Source organism: Vespa crabro, chromosome 10 (assembly GCF_910589235.1).
Source record: "Vespa crabro chromosome 10, iyVesCrab1.2, whole genome shotgun sequence".
In the NCBI taxonomy this organism is placed as follows: Eukaryota; Metazoa; Arthropoda; class Insecta; order Hymenoptera; family Vespidae; genus Vespa; species Vespa crabro.
The window spans coordinates 1,246,571-1,258,503 of NC_060964.1; the positions used below are offsets into that span (position 1 = coordinate 1,246,571).

The 11,933-nt window shown below is 31.3% G+C and overlaps 2 protein-coding genes across 2 annotated transcripts; one reads left to right on the forward strand and one right to left on the reverse strand.

Annotated features, from left to right (window-relative positions):
* The first annotated feature begins 3,949 nt into the window (after window positions 1–3,949).
* LOC124427310 (aminomethyltransferase, mitochondrial) lies at window positions 3,950–5,959 on the forward strand. Its single transcript, XM_046970060.1, has 5 exons — window positions 3,950–4,344; window positions 4,466–4,806; window positions 4,935–5,254; window positions 5,314–5,396; window positions 5,548–5,959. Exons 1-5 carry the CDS (start codon window positions 4,044–4,046, stop codon window positions 5,883–5,885), a joined length of 1,383 nt encoding a protein of 460 aa, XP_046826016.1. The 5' UTR covers window positions 3,950–4,043; the 3' UTR covers window positions 5,886–5,959.
* Window positions 5,960–9,049: 3,090 nt separating this feature from the next.
* Window positions 9,050–10,614, reverse strand: LOC124427508 (histone-lysine N-methyltransferase SETMAR-like). The gene is made up of 4 exons (XM_046970502.1): window positions 10,506–10,614; window positions 10,213–10,421; window positions 9,596–10,108; window positions 9,050–9,118 (listed from the first exon to the last, which is right to left on the reverse strand). Exons 1-4 carry the CDS (start codon window positions 10,612–10,614, stop codon window positions 9,050–9,052), a joined length of 900 nt encoding a protein of 299 aa, XP_046826458.1.
* Between the last annotated feature and the right edge of the window lie 1,319 nt (window positions 10,615–11,933).

An 11,933-nucleotide genomic window follows, 5' to 3' on the forward strand; every position in this document is an offset into this window, starting at 1 on the left:
AAAGAAAACATGGTAAGAAATGCAAGACGACGACTCATTCCTTCATTTCATTTTCTACAATGACCAAATGTTTAGAGCGAAAGAAAGAGAGAGAGAGAGAGAGAGAAAGAGAGAGAGAGAGAAAGTTAAAAAGAATACCCATATTATTATATATATATATCTATATATAGAAATATACATATATGTATGTTGTATGTGCATGCGTGGCACACCTACGTACGTACACGGCATCGAAAAAAAAAGAAAGAAGGAAACAAAAATAAACAAACGCAAAAATCGCGTTACGAGCAATATGTATGCACGAGAGCGTCCTCCTTCGCGACGATATCACCAGCCTCTTCCAACGGCTTCCATTTTTAGAACGTGATTGATCGCGAGAGAACGAGAGCGTAAAGGAAAATAAAAAAAAATAAAAATAAAAATAAAAATAAACGAACGGAAAGCGATAATTAAAAAGAGAAAAGTGTAAAACGATAAAAATATATATCATCATTGTCGTATACATCTCTTCCTTTCGCGAGATACACACATATGTACAATATAAATTATATATATATATATATATATATATATATATATATATATATATATATATATATATATATATATAAATCACGCGTACGTCGTGAACGAGGGCCGTCTCGAGAAGAGAGGATAAGGGAAAGGAAGATCGAGCGAAGATGCGGATGTAAGAAGGAAAAAAGATTAACTCTCGGTTAATAACAATAATGGATGACGATGTAGAAGAACGATAACAAACAAACAAACAAAAAAAAAAGAAATCGCATAAACGAAACAGTTATATATTACAGATATCGAACATTATTTTTGTCTTTTTTTTTTTTCTTTTTTTCTCTCTTTTTTACGCGGATGATCGAAGAAATTAATATTTTCCGATATACGTACATATATATATATATATATACTTACATAGATTCTCTCCATTGCGCGATCGTCGAAATTATTTTGTAATTTCCGACGTTGCTGACGAAAAAAAAAAACAAAATAGAAAAAAAAGACCGTTTTTAAAAATAGACGAGTCCCTCGGTCGTCGTCCATCGACATTATTGAAAGTTTGTTCGTTCGACATTTTCTTTTTTTGTTCTTTACTATTTTCAAAAAATCACACGAAGATTTTCTCTCAAAGGAAATAGAACCGTTAAAGATTCACATATAAAGAGCCCTACTCGAACGCCGACCGATGGACCGTGAAATCAATCAATCAATCAATCAATCAATAGGGTCTCCTTTTTTTTACCGCGGATATTAATTTATTCAAGCAAGCATAACTCCTGAAAAAGTTCCTCATTTCGTTTTATCTCTAACTGGAATCACTCTAAACCAATACCATCTCTGTTAGACCATCATCCCACCTCTACTACCTTCACCATTTCGACCATCATCGCCACATAAGCGTTGTTATTATTATTATTATTATTATTATTATTATTATTATTATTATTATTAATTATTATTATTACCGTCACCATCATCATCATCATTATAATCATTATCACCATTGTCATTATCATGGTTTCGCCAGCATCACTTCAGGGCCACCAATCTCCTCTCCCTACTCCCACTCATCCCCTTAATCCCAATCCTCTAGCCCCACCCCACCAATCCTCCACCGTCCCTCCACTACCAAACCGATTTACCAGTGTGAGTGAATGTGTCAACATGTGAGTTCAACAAATGAAAAAAAAAAGCAGAAGAAAAAGCGATGCGAAAAGAATACGATGAGAAGACCACAATAAGAATTTCGGAGCAAAGAGATATTTATAGCGCGATTCAATATGCGGTAAGCGTCGAGTGTTAAAAACAGCCGAAAGGGTTGAAAGGAGAAGGATAGAAAAACGTACACACACACGCGTTCGTCGGACTGTGCAGGGACAATTTTTACATCAAACACACGAGACAGAGGAAGAAAGTGTGCGTGTGTGTGAGAGAAAAACAAGGATACAAGTCGAAAGCGAGAGAAAGAGAGAGAGAGAGAGAGAGAGAGAGAGAATGTGCGAGTGAAAGTTCGAAAATGTGAGAAAGAGAGAGAATGAGAGAAATCGGATAGAGCGAGAGAGAGAGAGAGAGAGAGCGAGAAAGCGAGAACGAGTGAGAAAAAAGAATTATGAGGGCGAGCGGGAAAATTAAACAGCGGAAGCTAACAAACAAAATGTACGAACAAACATTGATACTGTCTTCGTTTTTTAAGGTCGTTTCTCCGTTCGACACGCTGTTGTATAAATATTGACATTTGTCACTGGATTATTACCGACGATGATGAATTATCATTATTATTATAACACTATTACTATTATTATGATAAGAAACGATTATTATTATTATTATTATTATTGTCATTAATTATTGTCATTAATTATTGATTATTGATTATTATATATTATTATTATTATTATTATTATTATTATTATTATTATTATTATTATTATTATTATTATAATTACTATTATTATTATTAATATTATTACATTATTAATACTAAAACAATTTATTACTGTCATTATTGTGACGACTTTATTTTTGCGATGATAATTATTGTGCGATCATTTTATTATTATTATTATTATTATTATTATTATTATTATTATTATTATTATTATTATTATTATTATTATTGTCATTAATTATTTATTAATGATTATTATTATTATTTTATTATTACGATTATATCATCATTATTATTATTGCTATTGTCATTAATTATTGATTATTATTATTATTATTATTATTATTATTATTATTATTATTATTATTATTATTATTATTATTATTATTATTATTATTATTATTATTATTATTATTATTATTATTATTATTATTATTATTATTATTATTATTATTATTATTATTATTATTATTATTATTATTATTGATTATTATTATTATTATTATTATTATTATTGATTATTATTATTATTATTATTATTATTATTATTATTATTATTATTATTATTATTATTATTATTATTATTATTACGTGGTACAATAAAAATTTAATAAGCATCCGAAGTCTCGTGACTATGATCAGCCTACCCATCGCCGCTCATGCTTCGATATTATCATCAATGGCCTTTTCTATCGGAAAAATGGATTAAATATCGTGACCCTTCTTGAAAAACAAAAAATAGATAACTCTCAGCACGATTACAAGGAGAGAGGAAAAACATCGATATATCGTACGTAGAAAATTATCTAACATATATATATATATATATATATATATATATATATATATGTATATATATGTATATGTATATATATATGTATATGTATATATATGTATATATATATATATATATATATATATGTATACATATATGTGTGTATTATAAATGCGTTTCGAACTATTTTACAGGTTCGGCATAAGTTATCGGATTTTAAATGTATAAAAATTAATGGTAAGAAATTGTAAAACAAGACGTGAGGAAAAGCAGTTATATTTTTCTATATAACGTTTACTATAATACAATAACGATTCGTCGCTTTTTGCAAATTTATTTTATTTATTGATCTAATGCATAATTTTGAACGAATAACTTTGAACGTTTATGATAATAGAAACGAGCATAAAATAATGATCATAAAGAAAACATTGATAGATTAATCGGCATAGATACGGATAATGTAATTAGTTCGCGCAAAACGGCAAATATTATTTATATTCGAAATTTAAATATCTATTTATTAAACATCAACGAATGGAATTTAAAAACGCGTTGATATATAATATCGAAGCTCGATCAAAGCATACATATTGACAATATGAACATTATTATCGAAATAATAAAGGAGAAAGCGTCGTACGATAGAGATAAAATAATGTATATCTCCCCTCATTATCGTCTTAAGATTATTATAGAATTATCGTTTTCAAAATATTCGAAGAAGGTAAAGCCAAGATTCCGAGTCTGAGGAAGTTCGGGTTCATAAAGGTCATCGCTTCTTGATGATGTTATAATATTACGAAGTCGTTCACTGTGTAAACTAGTAGTCAATAACAAATCATTCAGAGTGAACGAACGATCATGTTTCGTTTGAACGTTCGTAAAATACGTGTATATAATCGTATCGATAGAATAGGAGAAAAATGTTTCGAATTATTACGTATTGGTGTGCGTAATACGTCAACCCTCAACGTGGCAAATTCGAAGGTTAGGTCAAGACGGAGGAGTTCTATAACGTATTCAGGATGTTTGATCGATTCTACTACGATATCCGTTAGTCTCCTCGGTCTATTTAGGGCTACGGTGCGTCGTATGTCCACGGCAACGAACTCTGATACAGCAAGGAAGACCTGTTTGTACGATCTTCACATTAAAAACGAAGGCAAGTAATCGGGATTTACTTTTTATTAACGATCGAGCGATTTCAATTATTCTGAAAGAAAGTTTTTTATTCTCTTCTTATATTTATCTTGTTTTTCTTTCTTTTTTTTTTGCTTCTTCAGGAAAACTTGTGAATTTCTCGGGATGGCTGTTACCAATACAATACAAAGAAGCGATCGCTGTATCTCATCAACATACGAGAACCTACGCCTCTATATTCGACGTAGGTCATATGATGCAAACACGCGTTCAAGGAAAGAACGCGGGAGAATTTCTCGAATCTCTGACGACTTGCGATTTGAAGAAATTAAACGACGGTGGTGCCACGCTTACCGTATTTACCAACAATAACGGTGGTATTCTCGATGATTTGATCATAACCAAGGATAAGGACGATCAATATTTTGTCGTTTCGAATGCGGGAAGACGAGAAGAGGATACTCAATTGCTTTTACTACAAACGGTGATCGATCATTTTTAATACTATGTTTATACTTATTTACATATCCGTTCAATTAATATACGAGTATATATATATTTTTTATATTAAGATAAAATGCATGTTTTTATTTATTTATTTTTGTTTTTCAGGAGAACTTTAAGAAGGAAAATAAAACAATCGATTTGGAATTTCTTGATCCTCTCGAGCAAGGATTAATAGCATTGCAGGGACCAATGGCATCTACAGTCCTTCAGCCATTCCTCAAAATTGATCTATCGAAGTTGCAATTCATGAACAGCGTGATAACCGATGTTTTGGGTATTATCGTCAGGATATCTCGTTGTGGATATACAGGAGAAGATGGTTTCGAGATATCAATACCAGAAATAAAGGCACGCGATCTAGTGGAAAAAATCCTCGAGAATCCAGAGGTGAAGCTCGCCGGACTTGGCGCTAGGGATAGTCTAAGGTAGGATCCACAGGTGGTCAGGGTGGGGCTCTACTGACTTTTTCCACCAATTTCCGCAGACTGGAGGCCGGACTTTGCCTCTACGGACACGATATCGATCACAACGTCACGCCAGTCGAAGCTGCCCTGAATTGGTTGGTAGGTTAGTACTTATCGAATTCTTTTTTCTTTTTTCTTTTAAATTACTTAAATTCATTTATATTGAAAAACTGTACAATCGTATTATTATACGACGATCAATTTCGAATATTGGTCTTTATAAAATTATGATTAAAAGAATGATTATTATACAGCGAAGAGAAGAAGAACGGAAAGAAACTTTCCAGGTGCCGAGAGAATTCTTTCGCAGATTAAACTCGGCACGACAAAAAAAAGGACTGGCTTAATATTAGGGCAAGGGCCACCTGCTAGAGAAGGTACGAGTATATTAACCCCAGAGGGTGAACGAGTTGGTACCGTTACTTCTGGTACACCAAGTCCCACTTTAGGACGTCCAATTGCCATGGGTTATGTACCACCAGACCTGGCACAATCTGGTCAAGGTGTATTAGTAGAGATCCGAGGGAAGACTTATAAGGCAACTGTGACTAAAATGCCCTTCGTAAAGACCAAATATTACATGGCTAAATAAACGACAATTATCCATTATTTTATTTTCCTATTTTTATACTATTTCATAAGAATAAACAATATATTTTAAGAATATACTGTAAATATATTTCTTACTTTGTCAAGATATATGTGAATATATATCTATAACAAGTCATGCAAATTTTTATTGAAGACGTCGACTTCTACGGCATCGAATTAATTACGTGTAATTAGTTAAGTAAGCGAAATTAGTAGAAAATTATTTTATTGCAGAAAAATTCCTTAATGACATATACACGTTTTTATATGATTAATCATTTCTCATATATACGATATAATTCATCAATGATTCACACAATTTTACTTATTATTTTATTAATTGATTAAATCAATTATTAGAAATGTAACTACGGAATAATTCGTCAATGATTTATGGCGCGTCTGCATATTTCCGAAACTGTTTTATCATATGTAGTGAAGTATATTTATCGATAATTATAGATCCCTATATCTTCTTATATCTTCTTTACCGACATGTAGTTTTAATTAAGATTGTTCATTACCTTTTATTCAAAGCACGTGTGACTTCAGCGACAGGTATGAACAAAATATGAACTACGAATACAAGTGGGAAACTCTATCCCCACCATGCACCTATCATATCAGTATATAAACTTGTTGGTCATTCCTTTCTCACGGATAAATAGTAATTGGTTATATGTGAGTTAGAGTAAGTAGTGTTAGTAGATTGTAAACTCACAATTTTCAGTTTTTCATAAGTATTGTATATTTTTCTTTAATGGTAGCGTGGTGATTTTAGATACGACATCGGTACACAATTTGTTTTATGATAAATGCATAAAAAATAATATATATAATTGACACATATAAGAATTAGTATATAAATCTCTGCGAAAAAAATACGAATTTGTCCAATATTTTCTTCAAAATAATTAAATGAATACTTATATATTATATTATTTTAATACAAATTGAAACATGAGTTCATTTCCATACTACCTATGAAATAAAATTTCCAGCGCTTTTTTTTACGTAGTTATCCCTGTAAAATTAGTCTTCTCTATACTACTTCGACTATTAACACTACTATTATTATTACTATTACTGATAATAATAATAATAATAATAATAATGTATTTAAATATTATTTATATACATATTTTCTATCTAGATATTATTTAATACATTTTATATTATAATAGTAAAAACAATTAGCTTCAGCTGATCATGAGTAAGAAACAGTGTCGAAACAAATATATTACGATCATAAGGTAATAAAACAAAGAGAAACTATAATGGACGAAAATAAAAGAATTTTATATTTTTCTTCATATATCGTTTGTATTAGATGGAAGATCATATGTCAAAATTATAGAAAATTCACGATTAGTTGAAAATTCGCGCTCGTCAAATCATCACGTAAAATGATACATTTTTCTTTCTTTTATCATAAATTACCGTTATCATATGTGTCATGATGTATACAGTATAAATATATTCTTTTGTTTCTTCTTATTATTATTGTTACATTAAATATTATTATTATAGTAATACTAGTAATAATAATAATAATAATATAAAGTGAACTCCTATAGAGGAAACAACAGAGGAAATAACAAAATAACATTGGAAGAAAAATCTCGTAAATGATGTGGAAACAAATTCATGTTTTGATCATTATTAAAAATATAATATATATATGTTAACTAATTATTAATTTTGAAAAAATAATCGACCAATATATATACTTTATATGCATTTGTCATCGAACAAAATTATACTACTGCTGTGTCCTATATAACATTAAATCATCGCGAAATTCACGTCATCTATCAGTAGAGAAAATAAACATAAAAGATTGAATAGTAACACTTTACTAAATTATTAAATAAAAAAAAAAAGAGTAAATTAGTTCATTATTTTCGTTTACATCGATACAACAACAAAAAAAAAAGAAAAACCACCGGAAAATTATTTTAGCTTCGAACCTGCACAAAATTCCTGAATTACGAATCCAGACGCTTTCCAATGAACTCTGCACATTGCTTGTAGTCTTGTTCTTTTTTTTTTTTTTTTTAGTCAATAAAATCTAAAAGAAAGTATAAATTTTTCCAATATTTAACAATCATTTAGACATTCAAATCCCTTGATATAAATGATTGGACATTTATTTTTTTATTTTTACCATAGAATCATCTAGCTAAAGTTTAGATGATTACTTTACCGACCGGCAATCGATTAATCGACTTTTTGTTCCCAGCGTTTATCGACCGGCAATCGATTAATCGATTTTTTGTTCCCAGCGTTTACCGACGGGCAATCGATTAATCGACTTTTAGTCCACAGAGCTTACCGACCGGTAGCCGATTAATCGATTTTTTTATTTATTAATCCGTTAGATCCGATTAGGTTAGGTTGACAAGTAGTAGGCATTTCTTACTCTGTGTAGTCAAATACTCGTTGCTTTGCTCTGAAAGCACCCATATTTTTATACAGTTTTTGAAAATTTAGCCTTCACGATGAATGAAAAGGATAACGTTGGTGAGTTTTATCTCGATGATTTGTCAGATTGTCTTGATAGCTCTTCAGCAAGTGATACTGATGGCGAAAATGATAGCAGTGATGTAATAATTCGAAAGCGACGTTTTATATTATCACTAATATACAGTGATTCATAAGACGATCATATAAATAATAACGTTGAAGACAATAATGGAACATGGTCGACGAACGACAAGACGATAATTTTGGAACCTTTCAAAGGCAGCCCTGGTGTAAAAATTATGCCAAGTTCCCCTGAAAGTATAATGGATATTGTAAATTTATCATGGAAATGACCTGATTGAGGACTTGGTAAAGGAATCCAATAGATATTATTATCAATCCATAGAAAAATATAGAATTATACCAAAAACGAAAAAATGGACAGACATCACAGTATCTGAAATGAAGAAATTTTTAAGCCTAATAATTCCAATGGGTCAAGTAAAGAAGGACGTTCTTTACGACTATTGATCGACGGATCCAACTATAGAAACACCATTCTTCTCGAAAGTAATGAGAAGAAACAGATTTTTTTACAAATAATGCAGAGCTGGCATTTTTGTAACAATAACAACATTTCTTCAAATTCGCATAGATTTGCAAAAGTCCAGTTTGTTGTCGATTACTTAAAGAAAAAATTTAACGATGTGTATAAACCACATCAACAATTGTCTCTGGATGAGTATATAATTTCGTGGAGAGATAAAACTTTCAATCGAAACATATAATCCTGCAAAAATCACAAAATATGGAATACTGGTCAGAGCGCTGTCTGAAGCTCGTACAAGGATACGTATGTAACTTTTACATGTATACTGCTGATGGACAAAAATTAAAAGACACTATATTATCGGTCATTGAACCGTATAAGAATATGTGGCACCATATATATCAAAACAATTATTACAATAGTGTCAAAATGGTTAAAATTCTTTTAAAAAACAAGATGCGAGTGTGCGAGACAATTCGAAGAAATAAAGGTCTTCCTTAACCACTTCAAACGATCAAACTTTCAACAGGCCAGCATGAATTTCATACAGATGACCATATTCTATTATAAGTATGGAATAATGGCAGAAGGAACATAAATATTAGGGAGACCGGAAAGTAATGTCGCTTTCTTAAATTAAATTCAAACGAATAAATTTTTACCAAGTTTTTATTTTTAATCAATAATGTAATCACCTTCGTTGTCAACAACCTTTTGCCATCTAGTGTGCAAATTTTCAATAATAACGTTGGACCGATAAAAATCAATTGGTTTTTGAGTAAAATATCTCGAGATGGCATTTTGGACACCATAAAATTTTCAAATTTTTTGCCACTAAGAAAATGTTGTAGCGATCGGAATAAATGGAAATCCGAAGGTGCGATATCGGGCGAGTATGGTGAGTGAGGCAGTACCTCCCACCCCAATTCATTAATTTTTTCCAAGGTTCGTCTTGTACAGTGCGGTCTTGCATTGTCGTGTTGCAGAATAACGCCTTTTCTGTTGACAATCACCGAATACTCTTCGATTAAAGATTGGTTCACTCGATCCAATTGTTCACGATAAAGATCTGCATTAACAGTTTGTCCAGGTTTCAGCACTTCAAAATGAACAATTCCGCGTATACTCCACCAAACACACACAAGCGCCTTTTTGGGATGTAAACCCGGCTTTGCAGTACTTCGTGGTGATTCATTTGGAGAGAGCCACTACCTTTTACGTTTTGGATTATCATATAGGACCCATTTTTCGTCTCCAATGATCAAGCGATCAAAAAACGGTTCTGTATGGTGCCGTTGAAGCAATACGTTACATGTGATGGATCGATTGGCTTTGTTCTCATCGGACAGATTATGGGGGACCCAAACAAACCTGCTCTGCTTATTTTTCCAATCTGCTGCAAATATTCTTGGATGGTCGACCAAGGTTGGTTAAAGATGTTTGAGAGTTCCTCGATTGCCTGACATGGATTTGCTTCCACTTCTGTCCTTAGCATGTCGTTGTCTAATGTTATTGGTCTTCCTGATCGATAGGAGTCAGAGAGATCAAAATTATCGGAACTAAATTTAGAGAACTATCTTTGGCATTTACAAACGTCTAATGCACTTGGATAAACATCGCAAATGTTTTTGGTCGTAACTGTTGCGTTACTATCCTTGCGAAATTCAACAAGCATACAATGCCGGATATGCTCTTCTGGTATTTGGCTGGACATTTCATCCCAAATTGCAAAAAAGAGTCTAATATTTAATTATTTAGAAGTGAACAAGTCACAATAACCTTAAAATGTCTTTGACACGACTTCGAAGTACACAATGAGCTGACAAATGACAATCAAATATCGACATGCGCAGAAACGACATTACTTTCCGGTCCCCCTATAATATAATCTCGATAATACATTCTGCACAAATGGACGAATCTGGAAGCAGAAGTAGGACATCAGATTACCCCATACAGAAGCCTATTTCAACAATAGATTACAATAATTATACAATATGAAGGGCGTGGATCGCGCAGATCAATATCTGTCCTATTACTCCATTTTTAGGAAGATAAAGAAATTTTAATTCTTTTAAAGAAATATACAGTTCTAAGCGGTAAGAAGATTACATATAAAAATTTCCTGCACAAAGTGGCAGTTTCGTGAATAAAAACTTGCGAAACTAAAGAACAAAATCTACCTAATCCCGAACCCACAAGAAGCACATCCCGAATTGATCATCTCGGAAGACTGACAAATTTCGGAAAGCATAAACTAGTAAATGTAGTGACCAGCGGTCGATGTGAAAAACCTCTAAGACAATGCAGTATGTTTAATTTAAAAAAAAAAAAAGAAGCAGAACAGGGTTCATCTGTAAATTTTGCAACGTTCCACTACACAAAGGTGACTGTTTCGAGCGGTATCATACTTTAAAAAAATATTAACCCCTTAACTTGTACGCTCAAGTTAATTCGAGCGCGCTAAACAGGACAAACTGTGCACACTCGAGATAATTCGAACGGCGTTATATTTTATGCTGCTATGATTTTTTCACACTCGAATATAATCGAGAATTGAAAATAACAATGTGGAAGCAAAAAAATATGTTTTTTCCGAAATAGCAATTCTAAAAGAAAGATAAAAAAGTCAATGTATGTGTAACGTCGCAATATTCAGCTTTTTTCTGCTATATGGATCAAAATCCAAAATTAAAATAAAAATCTTGATTATTTTTGTATTTTTTTAATTTTCTTGCCAAGACAATGTTCTAAATTGTGTTTTTTTACATAAAAAAAAATTGATTTTTTTTGCCCGGATTTAAAAAAAAAAAATTGCGTTAAGGGGTTAAACAACTTCTTATTCGAAAAACATTGTTATATGGATTATGGTATATTATGTAAATATTATATATAATGATTGTAATAGATAAAATAAACATTGTTTAGCATTAATATCATTAAAATAAAAGATTTTATTAAATTTGGTTATCCTATAATAACACAAAGCGTACAATTTTACCAGAGCATAAAAAAAGCAAATATATTCCCGCA

Coding starts and splice junctions, on each gene's coding strand:
- LOC124427310 (XM_046970060.1), top strand. CDS start 4,044: ATGTTTCGTTTGAACGTTCGTAAAATACGTGTATATAATCGTATCGAT. Junction 4,345..4,465: donor TCTTCACATTAAAAACGAAG/GCAAGTAATCGG, acceptor TTGCTTCTTCAG/GAAAACTTGTGAATTTCTCG. Junction 5,397..5,547: donor TGCCCTGAATTGGTTGGTAG/GTTAGTACTTAT, acceptor ATTATTATACAG/CGAAGAGAAGAAGAACGGAA.
- LOC124427508 (XM_046970502.1), bottom strand. CDS start 10,614: ATGTCCAGCCAAATACCAGAAGAGCATATCCGGCATTGTATGCTTGTT. Junction 10,422..10,505: donor CATTTGCGATGTTTATCCAA/GTGCATTAGACG, acceptor CCTATCGATCAG/GAAGACCAATAACATTAGAC. Junction 9,119..9,595: donor AAAGGTTGTTGACAACGAAG/GTGATTACATTA, acceptor TTCGATTGAAAG/TTTTATCTCTCCACGAAATT.